This window comes from Myripristis murdjan, chromosome 15 (genome assembly GCF_902150065.1).
Source record: "Myripristis murdjan chromosome 15, fMyrMur1.1, whole genome shotgun sequence".
NCBI classification, from domain to species: domain Eukaryota; kingdom Metazoa; phylum Chordata; class Actinopteri; order Holocentriformes; family Holocentridae; genus Myripristis; species Myripristis murdjan.
This window is the reverse complement of record NC_043994.1, coordinates 5,541,413-5,565,403: the sequence shown is the minus strand read 5'-3', so window position 1 is coordinate 5,565,403 and position 23,991 is coordinate 5,541,413. Positions and strand designations below refer to the sequence as shown.

General features: G+C 40.9%; 1 protein-coding gene across 1 annotated transcript in view; it reads left to right on the top strand.

Moving 5' to 3' along the window:
• The window catches only part of atrnl1a (attractin-like 1a), a 311,529-nt gene that overhangs the window by 188,339 nt on the left and 99,199 nt on the right, over positions 1-23,991 (top strand). Inside the window, 1 exon segment of the mRNA XM_030071000.1 lies at positions 10,687-10,765. Coding sequence (XP_029926860.1) covers positions 10,687-10,765 — 79 coding nt within the window.

Here is a 23,991-nt window from a genome sequence, read left to right as displayed (position 1 = left end):
CACTTTTTTATTAGCTGACCTACCACCATGAGAAGATCAGATACCAAAGTCTTTTATAGTTAAAATGCAGTGGCGGACAAGATACACAACCGCGCCACTTGAGTCAAAATATAGATTCTCCTGGTCAAATATTCTTTCACTACAAGTGAAAGTGGCTCAGTCAGATTTTTACTTGAGTTCCAGTATTGGAGTACTTGCTTTTAAAAATACTTATTCAGAAGTACTTTCAATCTTTTGCTTTATTGTTTTTTACCAATGCATTTACAGATGCTTGTAACTCTACCACCTAATGAATGCGCTGACTTGCTTGCAGAAATCACTACGCTTCACAAATGACTCACCGCTGCCAAGTTAGCCATCTGAGCTTTACTAACAACATAGAATGGATGCATTTTACTCATTTGAAAGAGCTGGATTAGGTATTTCTGCTTTTAAATCAAACCCAGTTGAGAGTGAGTGTTGTGGTTTTTCTCGTGAGGAACACAAGATAATTTATTACTAAACAAAGAAAAAACAGCAGCTGACTTCAAAGCTATGCTTAAAAATAATGCGGAATGACAACCTTCGTAGTGGAGTCACAAGTACAATATCAGTCTTTGAAATGTAGTATTTTTTATCAGTCCAAAAAATGTGCTTAGAAGTGTTTATACTCACTAAAAAAGGATGTGGCAGCTGAGAAAAAAGAGCAATTTTCTAATTAAAGAGATAGTACACTCAAATGATGTGAATTAATGGTTCACAGTTTACTGTCTGCGTGCATCTCTTCATCATGTTTAGTATTGATATACAAACTTGTCTCTCCCTAATTAACCATATTTCTCCTGACCTCTCACTTCACCTCCTCTGTTAAACATGAAAAGCCGCGCAGCGTACTGTAAAGACTTAATAACCTAGACATTTGAAGACACAGGCTTGTGACCAGAAAGTTTGAATCCTGGGTTGTTGTGGAAGATGCTGGTTGAAACGGTGAATAAGAAATGCTAACCCTTTCCCCAACAATGATTGCGGAGAAGTGAGAAAGGTGCTTAACCACCAATTGAGCTGCATTGTGGCCAACTCTGAGAGGATGCACTGAGAGGTGTTTGTTGTGTGTTTTGCTCCCTGTTGTGACTGTGTGCAGTTCTCAAAGTGTAAAGTAAAGCGTTGTTGTGAAATGTGTTGCAGCTTGATTAATTAAGGCGGTACAAAAAAAATAAGATTAATAATGCTTTAGGTAAAAATCATTAAAATTGTGATGATTATTCTTGTCTCCATTTCCACCCACATTGAGCCCCGTCCATTAAAAACATTCAGTCCGACAAAGCCCAGGTTTTTTTTTTTTTTTTTTTTTTTTTTTTTTTTTTTTTCCAGAAGACATTAAACTGGGTGAGAGATGTTTGTCTCGCAGTGCCCACAAAATCATGCAGTGAGACAGTGGATCTAATGAGAGAGTGTTTGGGGAAGAAGCCTGGAATGGAGTCTGCTATCTCCAGGCAAAATCCTGCCACTCAGCTAAGACACCGGACAAGTGTGCATCTGCAAATGTATGTGTGTGTGTGTGTGTGTGTGTGTGTGTGTGTGTGCCTGTGTGGGTGGGTGTTTGTGCACATGCATGTATTCATCTACATGTAGGAAATGACTAATGAGTTGTGTATGCTGCTATGCATGCGGGTGGCTTGTATATGCATGCGCCCACCTCTCTGTGGGTTCATGCATGTGTGTTTGTCACTCTGCAGACATGTGAGTAAGTGCGGCGTGTTTTGTGCCCAGGGCCGGCTTGCGGACATCCGCGACCTTTAGGCCAGCATACAGGAATGATGTCATCAGTACGGGACAGCATTGGGTTTTGCCGGGAGAGCTTGTTGTTGTGCTTGTGTGTGTGTGTGAGTGTTAGTCACTGGTCTGTTTGTGGCTCGCCCTCCTCTACATTATGCCAGACTCTCAGCGATAACTTGAGAAAAGGTTACATGCTGCAACTAGAGGACTTTTTTTTTTTTTTCCTTTTTACCGGTGTCATGACGTAACATAACGTAACAATGCATACTACTTTCTTAATATTTGTGCATCCAAGTACATGCATACACGTATGTGTGTGTGCGTGTGTGTGTGTGTGCGTGGTATTGGAGAGTTAGTGTGTGCATTGTGTATTGTGTTAGTACGGTTGTGAGACAAAGTGCCATACAGCCTGAGTCATGACGCCCATTGTGTGAGAGGTCTTTGGATTGGTGTGTGTGTGTGTGTGTATGTGTGTGTGTGTGTGTGAGGGCTAGCCCGCAGGCAGAAGGCACACTGATGAGATCCGGCCTGGCACTAGGATGGGAGGAGAAGAGGAGAGATATGCAGAAAATAGAGAAAGAGGAAAAAAGGATTGAAACAACAGATTGGTAGCAAAGGTGAGAGAGTGTGTTGGTTGGACAGAAGAGGGCATCGCGGTCATGCCACCCCGCCCGCCCCAAACCCTCCCTCTCTCCCTTTCTATCCATCTACCTACCCATCCACCCTAAGTGAGCTTAACATTAAGGTGCCTTGTTCTTCCTATCAAACGGGCTGAGCGGGTGATTCCCAGTAAAAGCTGTAATTGCTTCATAAAGCCCAAATACCTGCCAGCACTTAAATGTGTATACCCACACTGAAGCAGTTATATCTCTGGATTGCCTGCAGTGATCAGCTTCATTCAAAGTTTCCCTCATGCTGCCTGTTTTACAGATGTACATGTTCAATTTTTAAGATCGGTTAGGGTTAGGGTTAGGGATAACCCTCAGAGTACAACAGAAGAATAGAAAAAGCTCATTCTGTCTTAAATAATCCAGCATAATCTTTGCTAAAATTAAATGTGGTCTTTATTCCTGATAATTTTTTTTTGTTTGTTTGTTTCCACTAGGGCTCCACTAGGGCTCTCCTGATGTGTTTTTTCTGTTTTTTTGGGGCAAGTTTACCCACTGCTGACAAGGAAGTTGACCGCACACAGAGCAGTAACATGAGAATACATAACTGTGACATTTCACCTCAGTAAAAAAAAAAAAAAACTGAAGGGTTTCCAAACTCTTATTAATATCCAAATCCCATAATTGAAAACCAAATACCTCTCCAATAAACAAATATCCAAATAGTCACATATTTGAGTCCAGAACTAGTTTAAACCCATAGCATAAGTTGTGCTAGTTGGCTGTAACTTTCAGTTTCATTTTTCTTTATTAAATCGACTTCAGTCATGAAGGCTAGATGGAGGTCAAGGTGAGAAGACAGGTTAAACAGCGTTTTACTTCCCCTCACAAATAAAACATTGGTTGTGCACAGCGGGGCGCCAATTAATAGCAGACGTTCCTATTTGTACAGCGCATGTGTCTCTCTGCCTGTCTATGCTCTAAATCTGAACATAAATTACCAGATATTTCAGCAAAATCATCCAATAGCTGCAATTAAAACCAGCCACAAGCAAAAAAAAAAAAAAAAAAAAAAAAAAAAAAAAAAAAAAAAAAGAAAACACAGTTTAAATAAAATGTTGTAAGGACACAAAGAATAATTCTGGCCAAGGTTGGATGCGTTTCGCTAAATATTGACTTCTTATTAAAAAAAAAAAAAAAAAAAATGAAGCCCAACTGCAGAGTCTTAAAGAGTCCACCTACTCTGGCTCCCTGATTAGCTTCAAAAACTCCCTTTGAAAAGATTCCATAAAGTTTTAGACACCCTACCCTCCCTCCTTCACCTCACTCGCTCTCCCTCCACCCATCCACCCTGCTTATAGTCTTTCTCAGCTATGAATGTAGGGAAGAAAAGTAGGAGGGGGAAAAAAAAAGGAAAATGGTCATAATTAAACTGCGTTTATGTCTCTGCTCTCCTCAGTCTAAAAATGCTAATTGGTGACATTGCAGTTCAACTTTGTCCAATTACTCCCCTGCTCTCGCTCGCTTGATTAGCAATCAGCTTCTCATTCTCTCTGCCTCTCCCTCTCTCTCTTTCTCTCAAGCTACTCAGCGCTAAGTGGCTCATAAGACTCCCTCAGCTGGCCCATTTAATTTCAAAATGACCATCCCTATCAACATTCAGTTCCCCCGTAATTCTCCTTTGGACATTTTAGTCTACTTGGTCAAATGTTTATTCTCTTTTTGTATGCGTTTGACATACAGATGCTATTTTCAGTGTTTTGGAGTTGCCTGGGAATTCTGTTTTGCTGTCTGGGAGTCCTGTGGTGAAAGGAAAGCAGTGCATAACAGAGTTAGATTACAGTGACTTTATTAACCTGTTCAGAAATGTAAATTAGCCATTTGCCTGGAGCAGTTTACAGCACATCAAAGATACACACACACACACACACACACACACACACACATTGCCAGGCATCTCACACAACAGTAATCACGATTTTAACCTCCATGGCACGTCGCCTCACGTCAACATGAACGCAGTGCAGTCAGAATAAACACATACATGTGTACACACCACACACACACACACACACTAGGTGTTGCCAAGCAGTATGATCACTTAGCAGCCCTGCTCAAAAGCACTGCAGTACTCCTTTAAGCAAAGGCTGAATTTCCAGAGTGTAACGTTGCATTTTTTTTTTCCTAGGATGGCAAAGTTATAAACTAATTGGCTTACATCCATTCTCTACAGCCTTTCCTTAATGTTAACAAACCTTTGCCTAACCCTAACCTTAACCAATATGCCAACATGACCACTCGAAATGTAAATAAATGACTTTGCCATACTTGGAAAAAGAAAACTTGAATATAGTGTTCACAGGCAGCAGATACGACCCCCCTCCACACATGTTGCAAGAGAAAAATGCATGTATGAAAGTGAACTGTAGAAAAAGAAATACTTGATCTTCTCTGGGTGAATGAATGCAACATTATTTAATGTTAAAAACATTAAAGGGGTCTCCAGCCGTCTGTCTGGGGATGCAAGCCTATAACTTGCCCTATCTCTGCGTGTGAGCCTGCACTCAAGAGTTGATTTGTCGGCTGCACAGATGGAGAGCTGTTTCCGATTGCATGTTATCTGTGGCTCATGTTCAACGAATAGCTTATTGATTTTGTGCTCTGGACGCTGGGGGCTCAGATGGTTCTGTTATGTTTTCAAAGGCTGCAGATGATTGCCTCTTTCTACCTGAGTGTGTACGCCTGTGTGTGTGTTACATGTGCAGTGCTCATGTCTTTTTTTTTTTTTTTTTTCATGTTGTTGTAGGTGCATACCAAAGCCTTGATGACTGATGCCAGACTGAGGCACCATTGGTGAAATGAGCAGATTGCTGCACACAAACAAACACAATCATATGATCCCAGACTCATTCGTGTCCACCCAACTGACTTCCACATCTCTCTGGTCGTTTAATCAGTTCGATTCCCATTACCTGTGGTTGAATGGTCTTAAACCCAAACGTATCCGGTGGCTCACTGGAGTGTTAACAAACCCACAAAGATTCCCGGCCTCATCAAGACCAAGGCTCCCTCCCTCTCCCCTCCTTGTTTCTCCCTAATGCCTCGGTAATAGCAACAATTAGCCATTCTGCTCCATTGGTTAGATGGCTAAGCCTGGGCCCCACGGCCCATTAATGGCTAGCTGCGGTAATACAAACTGCATGGGGAATCTTTGGCCTGATTGGATTTGAAACCCAGCCAACAGAGGGTTTTTAGTAAGTAAATGTTTAATCTAGAGAGGGAAAAGCTGTGGTCCCATTTTTACAAGGGCAAAAAAATGTCTCACTGCTGATACTCATAACTCATTTACAGTTTGAGCTAATTGCAACTAATTGGGGGTCTATCCAATGTTCCCAGGGCCTATATTCTGGCAATGTCATTTTGTTCAAATTGAAAAAAATAAAATACAATGTTCCCTCAACGTACAGTAATTGTTTCCAACTGAAAATGTTCCCTTAATATGATGTTGTCTCTTTTCTATAAAAAGAAACTTTTCCATACCTTTGTTATTTAGCATCATGAGATTATATGTTTTTAGTAAATAATGTTTGAAATGATGAATAACAAAAATTACATTGAGGGAATAAAAGGCCCATTGAGCATAAATGCTCTAGCTAACTGAGGGTGTGGACATTTAACATAAAGACAAGCTGTGTTTGCTGTGTTTGTCAAACACCTTTGTCAGACAGTGTCTTGACAGTCAGGGGCTGTGGAATAATCAGCCGTGTTGAAGCAAACACTCACCAGGTCACACAAGGTGCTGGTCGTGGTAAAATGTACTCGAGCTCACTGTAAAGACAGATTTAGCTCCACATGAATATTGCTAAGTAACTGTCAACATGTTGGTGTCTTGACCCTCTTCAGGCCAGTTGACAGGACTGCGGCTGTTTGGCATCATACATACCTTTAGACAAGGTGAAGCACACATGTGAATCATTCTTTTGCACTTGTCAGACAGTTCACAGGCCCATGTCAAATCTCGCCCACAGTGCAACAGTCATAGTTCTAGAATAGAACTTGCACAAATTTGAAAACATAAATCAAGAACATCAAGAATAAAGAATCCTATTTACATCTGCACAGAGAATTATATAAAACAAACAAACAAAAAAAACACCCAATGCCAGTCAATCCCAGAGGGACATCACACTTCATCACAGAACTGGCAGCTGCTTAAAGGTGCAGTATGCAAATTTGCAAATTTGGACCCTTTAGACTCAACTGACATGGAACGAGTGAGTCAGTCTGATGGATGAGAGCCATGTAGACTCAACCATCAGATTAGGTGCTGATTCATGTTATCAGTTGAGTTGGGTCTAAAGTCTAAGTGGTTTGCAAATCTGTCTCCTAAAAATTATGTTACCATACAGTCATACTGCATTCTCAATAATGTTTGGAGGAAAATGTGTTTTTTTCACAGATTATGTTTATTTCTGACAAATCGCAAATACAGTTTTAATCAACATATCTTGAATATGATATCTTACCTTTACCCACCAAAACCACTTGCTTAAGGCTTGGGAAAGGTTAGTTTTAGGCATAACAAAACATTTGGTTACAGCAACATAGCATAACATAATGTTTCCAAAAAATTAAAGGTGTGTTCACACCGGACGCGATGAACGCGATTTAATTGCTCGTAACGCCCGAAACGCGTCGCGTGACCATGGAATCATTTATCTGACGTGTTGATGCGAACCCGCCCTCCTCTCTCCCTCTTTCCTCTCCCTGATGTAGGTGTCCCGCAGACTTTTCCATCTGTGGCGACACATATCCACTGACAAGACGCACACACGTAGCGAGACAGATATGCCGGGTTAACGTTACCGCTAGCATGGTTAATAGTAAATTACATCCAATAGCTGCATTAGCAACAGACACATATTTGCAAAATTTACCCGCACACGGCAGTCCGGTAGCCGGCACACAGCAGCCTGCCAGCCCGGTAGCCTGCACACGGCAACAATAATATTGTCCTCCATTTTTCGATTTCTTTTGGCAGTTCTTGACAGAGGTGACGTAGGGAGAGTATCAACACTGATTGGCTATCGCATCAAAGCATCACACGATATCGCGTCAAAAGTTGAAATTTTTCAACTTGCGCGATGAAGCGTTGGACGCGATGAAGCATCCAACGCGATGCGATGAAGCGCCATCGCGTTGCGTGTATCGCGCCAAACCCGCCGCCCGGCCCGAAATCACGTGTGATCGCGTCTTTGCATTGACTTTTAATGTAAACTTGACGCGCGAATTTGCGTTATCGCGTCCGGTGTGAACACGCCTTAACACCACACTCACTTAGTGTTGGACTTGGGTCGTCTGGGTGAAAGTCATTTTTTGGACTCCACCACCTCGCCTGCCTCCTAGTGTAGATTTCAGACTAGGTGATTACAAATGTTTTGTGCGATGCAAACAATCATAATCTATGACCAAACACATTCCCCTCCAAATATAATTGAGAATGCAGTTCAGTTGTATGAGAATGTTATTTTTGCGAGACAGAGCTGCAATTGACCCATGGCAATATTGCATAGTGCACCATTAACAACAGTAATGTATCAGTGTTGCATAGGTAGTATGGTTGCCTCTTGACATGTTTAATTAGGCTCATCCAAATAAAGAGCAAGGAGGTGAAACTCTGAAGCATCTGTCTGTGCTGTTGCTTTTGAAAATTGAGGGACAAAAGCCAATAGATGCACAGGCCTTTTTGCAGAGCCTCAGAATTGGAGTAGTGCGGTTTTCCTACAACAGCAGTAATAAGCATCATGTCCTCATCAGTGGGGGGATTTCCTTGTTGTGATGTTGTGCAGCTGAGTGGTGGCTGTGTGTGGAGGCCTGTGGTTTCACAGGCCATGACTGCAGTCTCTTGAGCAGGCTGCGACTGAAAATGTCACGCTCATTACAGCGCTAATACCCTTTACAGTGTTGTCATCCCCACATAGAGCCTTTCACCCTGGACGCAGGAGGACAGATCATACAGGCACACACACACACACACACAGACATGCGCACACACCCTCATACACGCACACACACACCAAGCAGATGAAGAGGAGGATTGTTTTGGAGCTGCTGCTCTCAGCGGTTTCTAATGGACTTCCTGTTGTTAGGTCTTTGGAAGCACTTGTTTTGAGCTCTTGTCAGAAGTTCTGGTTAAGAGAGGAGCATTGTGTTTGGCCAGATAACTTTGGCCCCCCGGCCATTGAACTTTAAGGGAATGTGTGCTTGTGTGTGGAGTTGTGTGTATATGTGCAACCTTGTTCTTTGTTGGAGAGGATGATCTCGCTCCCTGACCTCCTGCCGCCCTTTGCTGCCATAAAATCCCCAGCTGCTTGTGGTTACTATGGTTTTGTATCTCGCCACAGACTCCCCAAAAATTCCTCTTGCTTTTCTCTTCTTTCCTCTCTGGAAACTGGAGCTAAAGTGCAGACAACACTGTGAAGAATTTCTTAAGTACTTTGTAGCGTTTTCAAAGGACAACTACAACCAAACTGTTAATTCATGCAGTGTCCTGTGAACAGTAAAATATGTATACTGAAATGGAAATTTGGTGGAACAGTTTTGCATTTTGGTTCTCAAACTTGTTTTATTTGTCCATGCACATTTCCATAGAGGTTCAACCAACTTCCAGCACTCGATAGCAATCTGTTGTCACCACCAGCATTCAGAACAGCATTTTGAATTGTTGTCTCCATAATAATAATTGCAAGGAGGAAGCAGGATGGAGGAAGGAGGACAAGTGTGCTGTTTGGATGATATTGAGGTGAATGTTGATGACTGTGGGTCCTATATTAGTTAATAAAGTGTTAACTATTCAGGACCTTTAAAAATGTGAAAACGTAACCCAAGCAGCCAACATATTTTGCACCCACTAATGTCTAATGACAATTAAACTGCAATACATGGGTGGAATTTGTTGTTTGTTGTTTGTCCAAATGAAGGCAGGCACATAAAACGAAGGATCAAAGAATACTATTAAGATATGAAGTATATGTCTGGGGTTAGATATGACCCCAGTTGATTGCTTTAGGGCTAAAGGGGCACGCCATGCCATTTTAATAATGTTAATCAGCACATATAATATAACCAAGACACTGCTGTCTTCTTGTGCTCACCTATTCATCATGAATGCCAAATGAATGCCCACAGAGGTCAGACGTAACACTGACTACAAACCTTTGCCCATATATGGGGTTCTTGATCCAGGGCATTTTCTTTATGAGGAAAACACCATCCCTGTCAGTCTGTGGTGGTGTTTGAAATTTGGACATTTTTATCTGCATGCCTCTCTCTTAAATAGGATTAAATTCTGCTGCCAACTTTGCAACTGAAATTATTATTTGTTTGTAAAAAGCTGACACTGCTATATACATTCAATACAAATACAAAAGAAGGCATAAGAAATAGAATCGCAACTCGTGATGCACAACTTGTGCGATGGGTCATCAGGGCTGACTAATCATTTAGCTATTAGCAATTTGTTGTGTAAAACTACCCCAATTATGGTCAGGTTATAAAAAAAAAATGTGTGAAAAAAATAGCTATTTCATTTATTATGTATTATTTTCCATTTATGACTTCCAAATGTCATAAATTATTTTGAAAGAATTGCAGTGCAAACCAGTGAGAAACGACAACATGACTTCTGTGGTGTACTGGCTAAAACATAACTACACAGTTTAATTGTCCATATATGTTTAATGTTTATCCTGGAGTATAACATGGACACATATTAGAGACTGTCCTCTGGCAAAAAACAACCCCATAGGTCATTTGTACAGCAGCTTATTACGACCCACAGTTTCATTTTAAAGTTACGCAACCTCTAGCTGTGCTGTTAATAATGTCACTGTGGTGCGGTGCTGAGGGAGCGACAAAAGCGCGTACGGACGTGGCGGATCCGTCAGTCAACACAAGTTTCACTGAGAAGGCCAAGTTCAAATCCCATGTCAAGCGAGAACAGTGTGTCTTTTTAGATGGCTAACGTTTTCTAACCTTAACCCTGACCTTTTCCTAACCTCAACCAGGTATTTTTAATATCTAGTTAGCTTGCTAGATCATTCAGGATGTGGTCCTTTATGTCGCACTCCTGCGTTAGAGGGCTGGAACAAATGACCTGCAGCGTGTGGTCGTGTGGTCACAGTCACAAGTTGAGGGTGTTTTACAGCATTCTGCTTGGTGTTTTTTTGTTTTTTTTTAAATACAGTTATGCATGTGCCACCGGAGGAATATTGATTGTTTGATTGATTGATTGACTGATTATTCTCTTCTCTCCTCCCTCCAGTTGTTTTCTGTCTCTATTACTGGTGGCTGCTGTGGTGTGGAAAATTAAACAGACGTGCTGGGCCTCACGACGCAGAGAGGTAGGACACATTATCATCACAGTGTTGCTGTTTGGGTGTATCGTTGTGTGTGTGTGTGTGTGCTCTTGCATGTCTGTGAGTGTGTGTGTGCGTGTGTTTGTTACTGGCACATGCATACATGTTTAAATTTGTTTGTTTTTTTTTGTGAGGGAGCACATATATGTGTGTGAGTGTGTGTTGGGAGAGGAGGTGTGTTTGAAGATGTACGTGTGTGTGTGTGTGTGTGTGTGCACTCTCCTCTGTTAGATGTACCTGCCATATCAAAGACTGAAGTAAATATACACTGACTCCCACCCACCCACACACACACACACACACACACACACTCACTGTTATGAAGGGTGGGTTAATGTCACCATTTCTGAAGGGAAAAAAAAAACTCCATTTAACGAGTGTCGCCGTGACGATAAACAAGGCCATTCCCCTTAATTAGTGCTGCTCATGAACCAATTAACTCAGACGGAGTGATGCTAAACGAAGTGGAATGGAGTGATATATCACTTAAAGCCTAAACAGATGCTGCATCGTTTCATTTTTTTCTCCTGTCCCTCCCCACTCTCTCTCTCTCTTTCTCTCTCTCTCTGTCTCTCTCTCACACACACACACACACACGCATGCACACACAGAATTTGTCATCTTTTTTGTTTTATGTTTCCATGTTTTTTTGTCGCTGATTTTTTCTTGTCTTTTCTTTTTTTCCTGTTTTTGTTCTTTTAAGTCACTGGGGAAGAATCAGCGTTGCTTATATGCAGCGATGATAATAGGCTGTTTTTACTGGTGTAATCCGCAGACATTCCACAGGGAACTATTGTAGTTAAATACACTTGTTGGCTCTGGTCCCCTTCCTGCCACTGCTGCTGTTTAGCCATTATGCAGTAACACTGGCGCTTTCTTGTGCAAATGAAATCGTGAGCACTTAGATGTTGCCTATATGTTGTGTTTCTTCTACGGGCTTTCAAACGGAATCAGCTTCAATTAGGGCAACTGGTAATCTGTTTAAGCAGTTTAAATTCTCTCCTGTGCCCAGACGGAGAAGTGGAAGTCTTTTCATGTGGCTGAAATGTTTCCTTCATAGCCTGGTGCGTCTTGGCGCATTACACTTCACAACATGGGTCGATCAGTGGCGATCAGTCCGTCTGGAAAAGCTGAATGTGTAATAAAGCGATGTTTATAGAAGCTACAGTAAATAGAAAGGTCATACGCTCTCCTGAGTCTGTTTATTCCTTTTTCACTGTTGGTGCATGTGTGTGTGTATGTGCATGTGTGCATGCATGCAGGTGTGTGTGCTAGTGCGTGGTTGCACGTGTGAAACAGGGTGATTGATATCTGTAGTGCGGCGTGTGTGTGGCCACCGGTGACCTCCCAAGCACAGTGTTTGTTTAGCTCTGTTTCCCCAGTGTGAGCAGCGCTGTTCCGGCTGCTGCCGGGCTGGTCGACACGGCTACATTATTTATGAGACCCAGTCTCATATCGCAGTACAACCGCAATGCTGCATTCACCGGACTGTTCGTTTATTATGTACACTCCCTGCCATTCCTCTGGCTCTTTCTCTTTGTCACTCGGTGTGTCAGTGAGTTTCTCTCTCTCTCGCTCTCTCTCTCTCTCTCCCTCTCCCTCTCTATCTGTCTCTCTCTCCTCAGGCTGTTTTTTCACCATCTCTCCCTTTAGATAACAACACAGGATCTAATAAGTGGACACCTCTGCCCTCAAGGGGGAAATCATCACTGTAGCCACTCTAACAATTCAGCCTCAGCTTCTCCCTATCATAAGCTGGATTTGATGCCCCTATTTGAATTGATATCAGTCACTTTTTCCTAAATAAATAACTCATCTTGTCATGCACAGTGGTAGCAAAAAGAACTCCATTAAAAGATCAGTCTTTCTTTAAGTTTAAAAACACCTGCACTGCGAATAATGGTTGCCGCTATCGGTCAACCTGAGAGGCATACCGTGACATTTCAGGATTTCGTTGGTTCATTTTCCTCACCAGTCTCTTTTTGCATTATGGGAAATTCGTTCTGGATTTGTCCTTTAGCTAACCTAAAAATGTCACCGTAACATTCTTCACCAAAACCAATGGCTGTATGCAAACAAGCCACGACACAGACAAAATTAACAAGCTGGTTTTTTGGCTTGAGCCCTATCAACACCAGAAGCAAAGTGTCTGTTGGAGGCCAGAAAGCAGATGAATGTTCAAAATGTCAAAGTTTCCCTTTAACAAGGTCCACTGTCAACCATCTGAGCCATGTTTACACCCCAAGACAAATGACCTTTGGTCCTAAGAGAATGAATGTTCTTTGTGTGCGATTCAAAACCATTTGTTGTACTTCTGTCTTTTGCCCTGTATACAGACACACAGTATTTTGTGGAACAACTGAGGGGCACAAAGTATAGAATCAGCAAAGAGGAGAAGAAGGAAAGAGGCGCACAAAAATAGACAGTCAAATGGAGACAGTAAATGTTTCTTTATAATTTTTGTCATCATTTAAAAATGCTGCCATAAACAGTTGTCATTTTCTTTCTTCGCTGAAATATTTTCGTCCTGCTTTATGAGTACTGCGTTTTAAGTGTGCTAAACATCAATCACTGTCATCCCAATTTAATATCCTTACTTGAAAAAAAAAAAAAACATATTTGCCAAGAGACTGACAGATGGGCAGGCTCAAACAGAGGAATGCAGGCACAAAGACAGGCAAGTAGGCAGATGATGTCAGGGATGTACTGGAGGGTAAACATGCCTAAACACAAATGATCCACCTTTTTCGGCTGACATAAAGCTATATTGATGTTGTACAGCATAGTAAGTAGTCATATCAAAGTGATGCAAGTCATATGAATATATCATCTTTGAGGTGAAAAAACAGAAGTTAATGCGTCTCTAAAAACACAGTCGATATGTGTGTCTGTTTGTGACTGTTTGCCTTAAGAATTTCACCACCTTCAGGTTGTACTGCGGTTTATCCAGAGTTTTGTTTACTGCTGTGTCACTGCTGCTGGTGGATCGACAAGGGACACTCGGCGAAATTTTCTTTCGGGGTGTACTGATACCCAACCAGATCCTTCCACCCACACTGTACTAAAAGCTACAAAAATGCTATGTTTTTTAAGGTTTGAGTATTTTTCAGTAAGGACATTCACACAGTAATGTGAACACTAAACATGAAGGTAGTGCAGACTAGTACCAGGTAAAATGTCACAACACAAATGGGAAAATGAGGAGATACATGGGCGAAATTGAGATTTTGAGGGTAGAGGAACTTTGTCTCTCTCTCTTGGAAAAGAGATTCACTGCCTTGATGTGCGGGAGTCTATCAAGAAAGTGAAGATGGATGATGTAAAATTAATCGACAGTGTGGAAAAGCAGAGGGAACTGCATGGTAGCATTGTTTCTACAGAGACAACATTAAAAAACAAAAAGCTTCCTCACAGCCCTGCCGCTGCACTACAGACAGGAGATGTTGGAAAGCTGTGGAGATGCACCTGTGTGACACCCTCAGTCAGTGCCAGAACTCTGTTTCAGATCTGTCTGCTCCAGTTTTACCCTTCCCTGTGAACGGCAAAAAATATTTGTAACATTAACTTTATTTGCTGTACATCAGGTATCCTCAAAGTGCAGCCTGTGGGTCAATGGCAGCCCCTTGGTAATGTTTCTCGTGGCCTGTGATGAGTCAAAGTGACATCAACAACTAAATGCATTATGTTTGTTTTTGGTCCAATACAGTTTTAACCTGCATCGCACAGCACTTTGTTTTCAAGAATGATAAAACTGTGTCCCTTGGCTCAAGCTGTCAAGTTAGGAATGGTTCCATGGCAACAAGGCATCTCGCAGGTCATGTATGGCTCACAAGACAGATTTCGTCATCATTGCATGGACGTTAGCCGGTCAGTGAGATGGAGGAGACAGGACCATTGCACAAAAAAAAAAATGTGTCAGTGATAAGAAAAAGAAGTTTAAGGAGAAATGGAGAAATGCTTACTTTGTTGTACCTCACCAGTCGATAATCTTTATCTTTCTTAAAGATAAGAAAAATAGTTGTAAGTCTAATCTGTCTAATCTGTAAGCAGGTGAATGCAATGTGCAAAAAGTTTAATATAAATAACCATCATGATACAATCATAAAATGTATGACGACTAAGCCTGAACAGTTTCAAAGAGGCTGAACTGCCCAGCTGTCAATTTTCACAAATCCGTTTTGACCTCATTAGCTACCAATTGTCTTTATTTTACATTACTGCCTGCAAACCTTTTTCAAAGCAGATATTGTAGATATGCACCTCAAACACAGCATTTGCTCACATGATGCAGAATTGGCATGACTTTTACTCTAGAATAGGCTTTTAAAGAAAAGATTTGTTTAGGGATTATTTTGTGTTCTTTTTTTTCTTGATTGCCCCTCAATCCAATGTCCCCGAAATTATCCCTAACCCATCAGAACTTTGACAACCCTGCTTTACTTAAATCATGAATTCTGATTTCGAGCCTGATTTTTATTTTTCCTTTTTGAAGCTCTGGATAAATATTGTCTGTTTTCATTGTTTCATCATCATAATGAAAATGAGCCATTAGCAAAATCTAGCACAGTGCATAAACTTGTTATTTTTGAGACTTATGTTTTATTGCACATGGTCCCTGTTATAATTAACTTAATAAATAAATTAGGTGTCACATAATGGTTAATTGGATAGCTGCTGCAGCACCTGCTGCACCAATCAGATCCATCTACTGATAAAATCTACCCGTTGACATGAGGACTGCCGGCTTTATGTTCACGGATAATGTAACTGACAAGAAAATATTTATTTCTTCATGGAAAAGAGGCTGTGCAGGGTTTTCCTCAGTGGTGGGAAAAAGAGGTAGAGAGGGTGACAGAGAAACAAAAGAGGGAAAGTGAAAACAGAGTCATTCTTTAGGTAGAGAGCCTAGTTTGGCTTCATTGCTGCATGGCAGTTTTGTCATTAGCTCCAGCGAGCGCTCCACACTTCACTATCGCCTCTTCAGCAGGCCCCAGCCTCACTTACCCTGCACCACTGAGCGGGAAATTAACAATGCTAATCAATGGAGCTGAATGCTGTATTTTTTATCATCTGCTTGCGCTGATCTATTTAGTACAGGTCTGATTTTTGCAGAGATAAATTGCTGATGCCAGGTGCCTCCAGGGCTCTGGAGAGAGATGGTCAATACACCCAAATATATCTAACAGGCATTGTTGTTACTGATGGGTTTGTCTACATCAGTGAGTCTGCATCCTCTTCAAAGGGAGGTTTTGCGCAGCTTTTTTCTATGGTAAAGGGGAAAATGCAAATAAATGCTTGATGGAGACAATTCCTACCACTGTTACAGATAAATAACACAAATTGTATTATTTGACTGGCTTACAAAAGCCGACGGAGAGAAAACGAAGATGGAATCTTGATAGCAGAGTGGCAGTGGTGGCTGGCGGAAATTTTTGTGGGTAGGGCTGTGCCACATCCAGCCAGGAAACATCCCAGAATGACTTAATGCAAACTGCAGACATTACTACTAACAAAAATATTAGGATATTTAAGTTTTGTCAACCACACAGTAGAGCAATTCAGGCTTCCTCACATATAAGATATATATTTTTTTATTTATTGAAATGCTCCTGTGGACCTTTTTTTTTGTTGTTTGTTGGGAAGACCAATAAAGAGTTAAAGATCAGCATTAGTAAACATAGGATGACATTTAGGAGTAATGGTGTTATGGTATGAATCCTTGAGGCCCAGCCAGACATTTTAAGACATTAGCATGTAGGTATTCAATTTAAAAAATGATATTGGCAAACTACTATATCTACTCAATATACTTCATACGCTATTTTGGTCATAGCTGCCAGAATTTAGGTTTTCACTGGTGAGGGCGTTTGATAATGTTCATTTAATCAGTCATATACAAAGCTCACAATAGAACTCCATGTACTGTTAGGGCCTGCTATGCTGTAAAATGCTCGATTTGGATGGAGTTAAACCAGATTATCAAGTTGGAGTAAGAAAACAACAATAATGATGCACTTCTGGAAACACCAAAAGAAACATAATGGATTTAAACGCCAATATCCAGGGTGTAATATCAAAGAATACAGCAGCACTTTCCAATTTTATCTACAGTAGTGTGAAGCATCATGTGTTCACTCATCCAGCTCCTCTCGCCTCTCCGGTCTCCAAGGAGCTGGTCTAGTGGGGAACCGCAGCAGAAGGTGAAAATGGGATCTCTTCACTGTTAATTATGGATCACAACCAGCCACAAGACTACAGAGAAAATCTTGGTATTAATAGAACCACAGCTTTATGTTAATTGCTATTTCTCATACTTTTTTTTTTTTATAACCAACAATCATTTTTGGATATGAGATCAAACAATCAAAAGCTACTTTGAAATTCTAATGCTGATGCGTAGAGACAGGCTGCGCAAGATGTCTCTGGTTTTCCCTAATAGGGTTGCCCCTCTGAAGACTGTGTGTGTGTGTGTGTGTGTGTGTGTGTGTGTGATGGGGTTGTATTTGGAAAGCCAACATTCCTAATATTGCCTCTTCACTTGATAAATAAGTCAATAGACAAACAAATGAAGAACCAGACAGCCAGCCAACCAACAGGACAAGATTGAGGTCCTGTTCTCTCCATCGACTTTTCAGATACATATTTCATCACTGCCTTCTATTCTACCTTGCATCTAGTGAATCAAGCAACTAATTAAAGAATAACTAATTAAAAGTTAAAACTTTACTTTTTGTGCCTTTACCAGTCAAGAGGAAGAAGTCCGCAAAGCCCCACCACTGTGTAAAAGATATCTGACAGCTCTCAGAAATAAATGAAACCAAGATGAAATTAAACACACTGCATATACCATTTTTCAGTTTTCAAAGCACAATATAAGGGTCTTGTTTTGTGCTAAAGTTTGTGCTATGATCACCAAAAAGCATCTTTTCACTGACTGTCAATGCAATGTCAGTGCAAGTGCAGTTACTTTGGTGGCGTTACAGCTCATTGTTCTGTAGACAGCGTCACATGGCCAACGTGTCATTTGGATATTGGTGCATAATCTTTTGATGGACATAATTATCTCTGCTAGGCGGATGCTTGGAGGGGATTTTGCTTTGGGTAGTGTATATTTACCACAATTGAGTGCTAACTCTTCAGCTGTTTTTTTTTTTTTTTTTGCTCAAGTCTGAGCACCAGAAAAGGGCAGATACACAGGCGGGAGCTCCACAGTTTGCCGTCTCCCAGTAGGTGAAAAAAGGGCTGATTTTTTTTTTTTTTTTTTTGCACAGTCCAAGCACTGGAGAGGGGAGATACACCTGGCAGAGATCTGCACTCTACTGAGTGCACTCTTGTGGTTTTTCTCTTTTTTCTCTCTTTTGGATCATAGAGGGCTTGTTTGGGGGAAAAAATGAACAAACTGGTAAAAACAAAATGAAAACCTGCTACACAAATGGTAGACATTGCAGCAGTGATGTTGGTTATCACTGTTGAAATGGTAAAAAGAAATGAAAAGAAAAGAGTTCCAGTGGTTTATGAAAAGTTACATTTCTGTGCCCACATTGATAGATAGGAAGCCATGGTGGAAAAATGTAAAACCTCCCCACACTGCCTCTCTGTCTGTCTGTTAAACTTTGTATCTCTTTGTTTGTTTGGTTATTCACTTGTTGTGGTATATTTTTAATTACAGTGGTCCCTCGTTTATCGCGGGGGTTACATTCTAAAAATAACCCGCAATAGGCGAAATCCGCCAAGTAGTCAGCTTTATTTTTTACAATTATTATAGATGTTTTAAGGCTGAACCCCTCACTACACACTTTATACACTTTTCTCAGACAGGCATTAACATTTTCTCACTTTTCTCTCTTGTTTAAACACTCCCAAAGTTCAAACATTCGTAGAAAAATAAGTCCAGTGTTATAGAATGAAAGCATTCTGTACTGTACAGGAGACACACACCCTTAGCCAATCAGGACGCAGAACACAATGCTGTTAAAAAAACACACACACACACACTGACACAATATGCTTAAAGTTTGCCGGTACTTTACAGCGAGCTTCTGTCCCGCCCTCCTGAGGAGTGAGACAGCACTCACTGTGAGGAAATTAACCTGATTTGTGCTTCTGTTTTCTCATATGAGGTAACTCCTGTTCAGGCACCATGCATCTGACCTCTGCTGCCTTCATTGTGATTACAACAGCTTCCCCTCTTAAATTAATTTTCTCAAATTGGGCCTGCACTCCTCTTGCATGTGGCAATTAACATATTGTGTCATTTTTCTACTCCACTCCTTAAGGAATTACACTCCGAGATATTCTGCTCTTCTCAGCATAATGAAGAGAATTTGATTAAAATTTACGTTTTAAGGCTTTTTTTGTTTGTTTGTTTGTTTGTTCAGGACTTGTCACCACCGCTCTGCGTCCAATAAGCTTAACTGCGCTGATGTAAATGGGTTCTCAAGGTCTCTTACAATCTAATTTCATATTGCTGCATGATGAGTAGAGGTGCTTATTCTTATTTACCTGCAAGGTTGGATCGGTATTATGGAGATATAGAGCTAAATTACATTTTCTTATTATAGCAGAGAGGCAGCATTCAAGTACATGCACAGCAAAAAATTCTTTAATTATTACAATCAAAATTTTAAAGAAAATTAGAATGCTTACAATGCTGCTACTGTTGTTGTTTGTTGTTGTCGCTGTTATTTATGTTTGTGTTTTCTGAAAATGTGAATTTATTTAATAAAACCTTTGCTGTACTTTTGTAGAAATTTGGAGAGTTTACTTTGTACTCGTGCTTTGTAGCCGTGCACTGAGTCCTTTTACTGGCCAATACACACTACAATCTGCTATTGGAGAGATTAGCCTGTCTGGACCAATGAGTGCCAAATCACTTGTGTATGTGTGTGTGTGTGTGTGTGTCTGTGTGCGTGTGGTATACAGTGTATTTGTGTGGCCCTTATTTAGCTGGCATTAATCGAGGTGGCAGATTAGTAGAAGAGGTTTAATGTGGCCAAGCATGGCTGGGCGTCTATGGGTGACCACTGTGTAAACAAATCAAAAGGATGAGACAGGAGCACACACACACACACACACATACACACACATATACACAGACACCACAACAAGCTACCATGCTGTTTACGCTTCACCCTTCGACCACAGAGGACTCCTCTGCCAGCCACACTAGCAAGCTAGCCAGCATGCCACTGTAGACAAACAAATAGACAAAACTGTATAAACACAAATGCACACACACACACACACGGCAAGAGTTATCCAAAGTAACCATGCTGCATGGATATGAAAAATGTTGTCATACAATGTTCAGTCAATTTGTCCAGCACGAAAACCTTGAAAATACAATCACTTTAAGTATAGCGATGCTGAAATTGATCTGACTAAACAACAGGTGCTTCATAACATCCAGAGCTGTTTTTGTTGAGACCAGCAGGAAGGAAGACAGTGTGTGAACGAGTCAAGTGGATGTGACAGCAGATAACAACACAGAGCATGACACATTTAATAATAATGATAATAGGCCGTCTTTGGTTTTGAAAAACAACATAATGACAGACAAAGCTGAAAAGAATAGATGGGCCCCAGCGGAAGATCATACCCCTGGGTGGAAATGTCAAAATGCTGTCTTGGTTCCTAAAACTGGATAACTATCTGTCATCTGTCTGAGCTACTTTGGTTTTAGACCACGAGATGACAAACAAGAACAGATCCTGTGCTTTGTTTGCTTCAGTGTTGTAGCTACACAACAAAGTAATAATACAGTGAAATTAGATATATATACACACACACACACACACATATTTTATTTGGATTCTGTAAAGAAGGACACAGCATTTATGAGATAGAATAATCTGTTGTTGCATGAACTCTTTTTCTGTTGTTTTTAATGTGATTTAAGACAACTAAAAGCAGAACAATGCTGTGTTCCATGGTGTCTGATTGTATTGCAGCAACACTTAATCGTGAAGCCTCCTGTCCGCAAAAGGTCTCACAACTTCAGCAGCGTGTTTTGATGCACGTGTTCGCATGCATGCATGAGATGTTGGAGCTACAAAATATAAGATAAACATACTGAAAGAGGGATTTTGCATCACAAGCACTGTATTCCTGAGGTAATCCAATCATATGCACCAAACTTTCCTCTGTATTAAGTTTGAAGTTTGCTTGACCCTGTGCTGTGTGTGTGTGGCGTACCAAGTAGCCGGACTTCACAAGGAAAGCAGCTAATACACATCTTGTATTACGAGCATGACAAACGCGCAGGCCGACAAACAGTGATGAAAACTGCTGCCTCAGTGCATTTCTCAATAGCCGCTGCTGTTATGTTTACTCTCTCTGGAAGAAAGAGCGAGGGAGGGGAAAAAAGAAAACGAAACGGTAAATGTTAATGATGCCCCGCCACTATCAGCGTGGTGCAGGTGACCGCTTTCAACATCAGAGGCCCAGATTAGCTTGAAGGTCCCAGCCTTCAGAGGGGATTTCAGCGGCGCCCACCAAACGCTGCACGGCCACCACCAAACTTCAAAGGACCAAAATGAGAGAGACAGGAGGGGGAGGCAGAGGTAGACAGAAAGAGAGGGAGGGAGGGGAGAAAGAGAGAGAGAGAGAGAGAGAGAGGCAGGGAGTGTTTTAAGGGACACAGCAAGGACATCTCCCTGGAGCCATATGGTGGTTGAGATGGTTTTATACGGGTGTGTTTGTCTGTCTGTTCCGTTTAGGATTTTTACCGGAAAATGCCGCAGGCCAGCCTTCTGTAATAATATACCTCCCTCCCTCCCTCGTTCTCTTTGCACATCCTCCACTCTCTCTATTCTTATCTTTGCTACTGCTACTATCCTAGAAATCTGCTGCTTTTTGTCATCCTGACTGATGGCCAGTGAGGACTGAGGGTGGGTGTGCGTGGTGGGTAGTTATCAGTGGCTCGGCATCTGAACTAGTGCTTCAAACTTCATGGACCTTTGCTCTCGTGTTTGTTCATGTGCACAGTTGAAATTGAGCTTAAAAAGGAAAAAAAAAATGGCTTTGTTTATGCTTCCATCACCCTGTGTTGGAATTGTCAGGCGTTCCTTATCATATACTGGGTATCATCATAGGAGAGGGATGAGATATTACAGCACATTGCAGCACATTCAAAATATTAACAAAATTGCAAACGTGGTCAAGTACAATATCCAAATAGCGTGAGCTGCATTTTGTTTTGGCATTGGTAAAATGTGTGTCAAATACCACTATGGAGTGGTAAATGAAGTATTGTGGCGCCCTACAAATCCTATTCTCCAGATGTAAGAAAAGATGTTTGCTTGGTCCAGAGCCCAGCAAAAATCACATCATCACAGTGAAATCGAAAATTAGGATGCACAAATAAGCGTTTCCTAAAATCATGATTCACATTGTATTCACAATATCTGTCAAAATAACCACAATAGGATTCTTATTTATTGATTTACATGTTTTTTATGTGTTTTACCGTATTGCTGAGACCTACTAAAGACCTTGAACAACCCTTGGAAAAAGTTCATGGAGAGATCTGGTGTGAACATCTTGTAATACCTGGAGTTTTGTGCAGAAAATGTGGTTCAGCTCAGTGATTGACCTCAGTGATTTGGTTGGTGAGTATTTTTTATCTGTAAATGACTCAAAAATAGCTTGGCCGCTGGCTGCCGCACCGGTATAGAAGAGTACCTGTAAGGCATGCATAAAAAAAAACTTATCACATTATTATATCATCATTGCCAGCTGATGGTGTGCCCTACATTTAGAAAATCTTCACTGGCCTTGGAACCGAGCTTAAACCATTGAAAATGCATTAAAATTAAATAGTGCAAATAATGCCGGTGTGCTTGTGCCCAGAATCTTTAAGCTCCATCCCCACCAATGTGGGTGTGTGTGTGCTCTGCGATGTGTTGCTAAACGTGTGTGTGTGTGTTCTGAGATGTGTTGCTAAACATATCTTTGTGCTAACATAATCCCTGTCGTATCATAAGCCAGTGGACAATGATGATCCTAATCCGACTCTAAGAAGCTTTTGACAAACTGGAGGCACATACTGTGGTGTTTCTGCAGAAGAACTCTGTATCCACTCGAGATGAAAGCTTTCATGCACATTTCCTAAATTTTGGATATGAATCCAAAATTGATCATAGATTTTATTGCAGGCGGGTCCCCACATCGCAATAAAACTTGCATGCTGTGAAGTGCCAGTTGGTGTGGTTTTCACACCTACAAGAGTTCATTTCACACTTTCAGATCATTTCCTTACCTGCTCTAGAGACATATCAGCTCTGCAAATGCATAATGCTCCAATCAACACTTATTAACACCAACTAATTATCAGTGAAAAATCAGGGTTTGCTTAGGGTTTTGGTTTAGGTCAAGGGTTTTCAAAGTGGGGTCAGAGGACTCGCAGGGGTCCCTGAGGGGCTTCCAGGGGATCCTCAGCAAGATGAGTACTTTAATTTCACTTTAATTCAATTAAAGTCAAATTAATTAAATTTAATTCCCTTGACATTGCTGAAATGCAGAAAATGTATGAAGAATTATTTTAACATTTTGTTATTCTGTTTTAATCTCACCACAATTTGTCAGTGTTCAAGTGTGAGATCTGAAAAACTGAATCCTTTTAAACTTATGAAAATTGATTTGGTTTCTTTCAAACACATCAAAAAAAAGCAAATTAACAAGAAATTATCAGAGCATTATTTAAAAAAAAGAAAATACAATACAAGCTAATTATTAAAATGATACATTTAAACATCAGATCTGTGATGCTGGATTGAAGTCTGATTTTTTGTGTCTAATGCAAACCAAACTACCTCGTGAAATAAGGATCCCTGTACAGCAAAATCACATCAGATGGGTTCCTTGGCTAAAAGCAAGCTAAGGTTAGGATCTGCAGTAGGGTTAGGTTTAACTAAAGTGAGCATTCAGGACTTGAACCTGGGCTATCAGAGCTGAAGACACCAACCTGACCTCCACGCCCATACTTTCCACATGTTGTTAATGTCAAGCTACAGCTGTTCCTGGTCATCTCTCCCTTATACACAGTGCACTCTGTATGCACGGCTCTTGACTGAGGCAAGTTTTGACTTGGTTCCTTATATTAAAAACCAAAATTCAACCTAAATCAGAATTATATCTTAACCTTCATCAATCTAAATATTGACTATTAACTTTAAAAGGCACATGTGAAACTTAAGATACAACAGAATGAA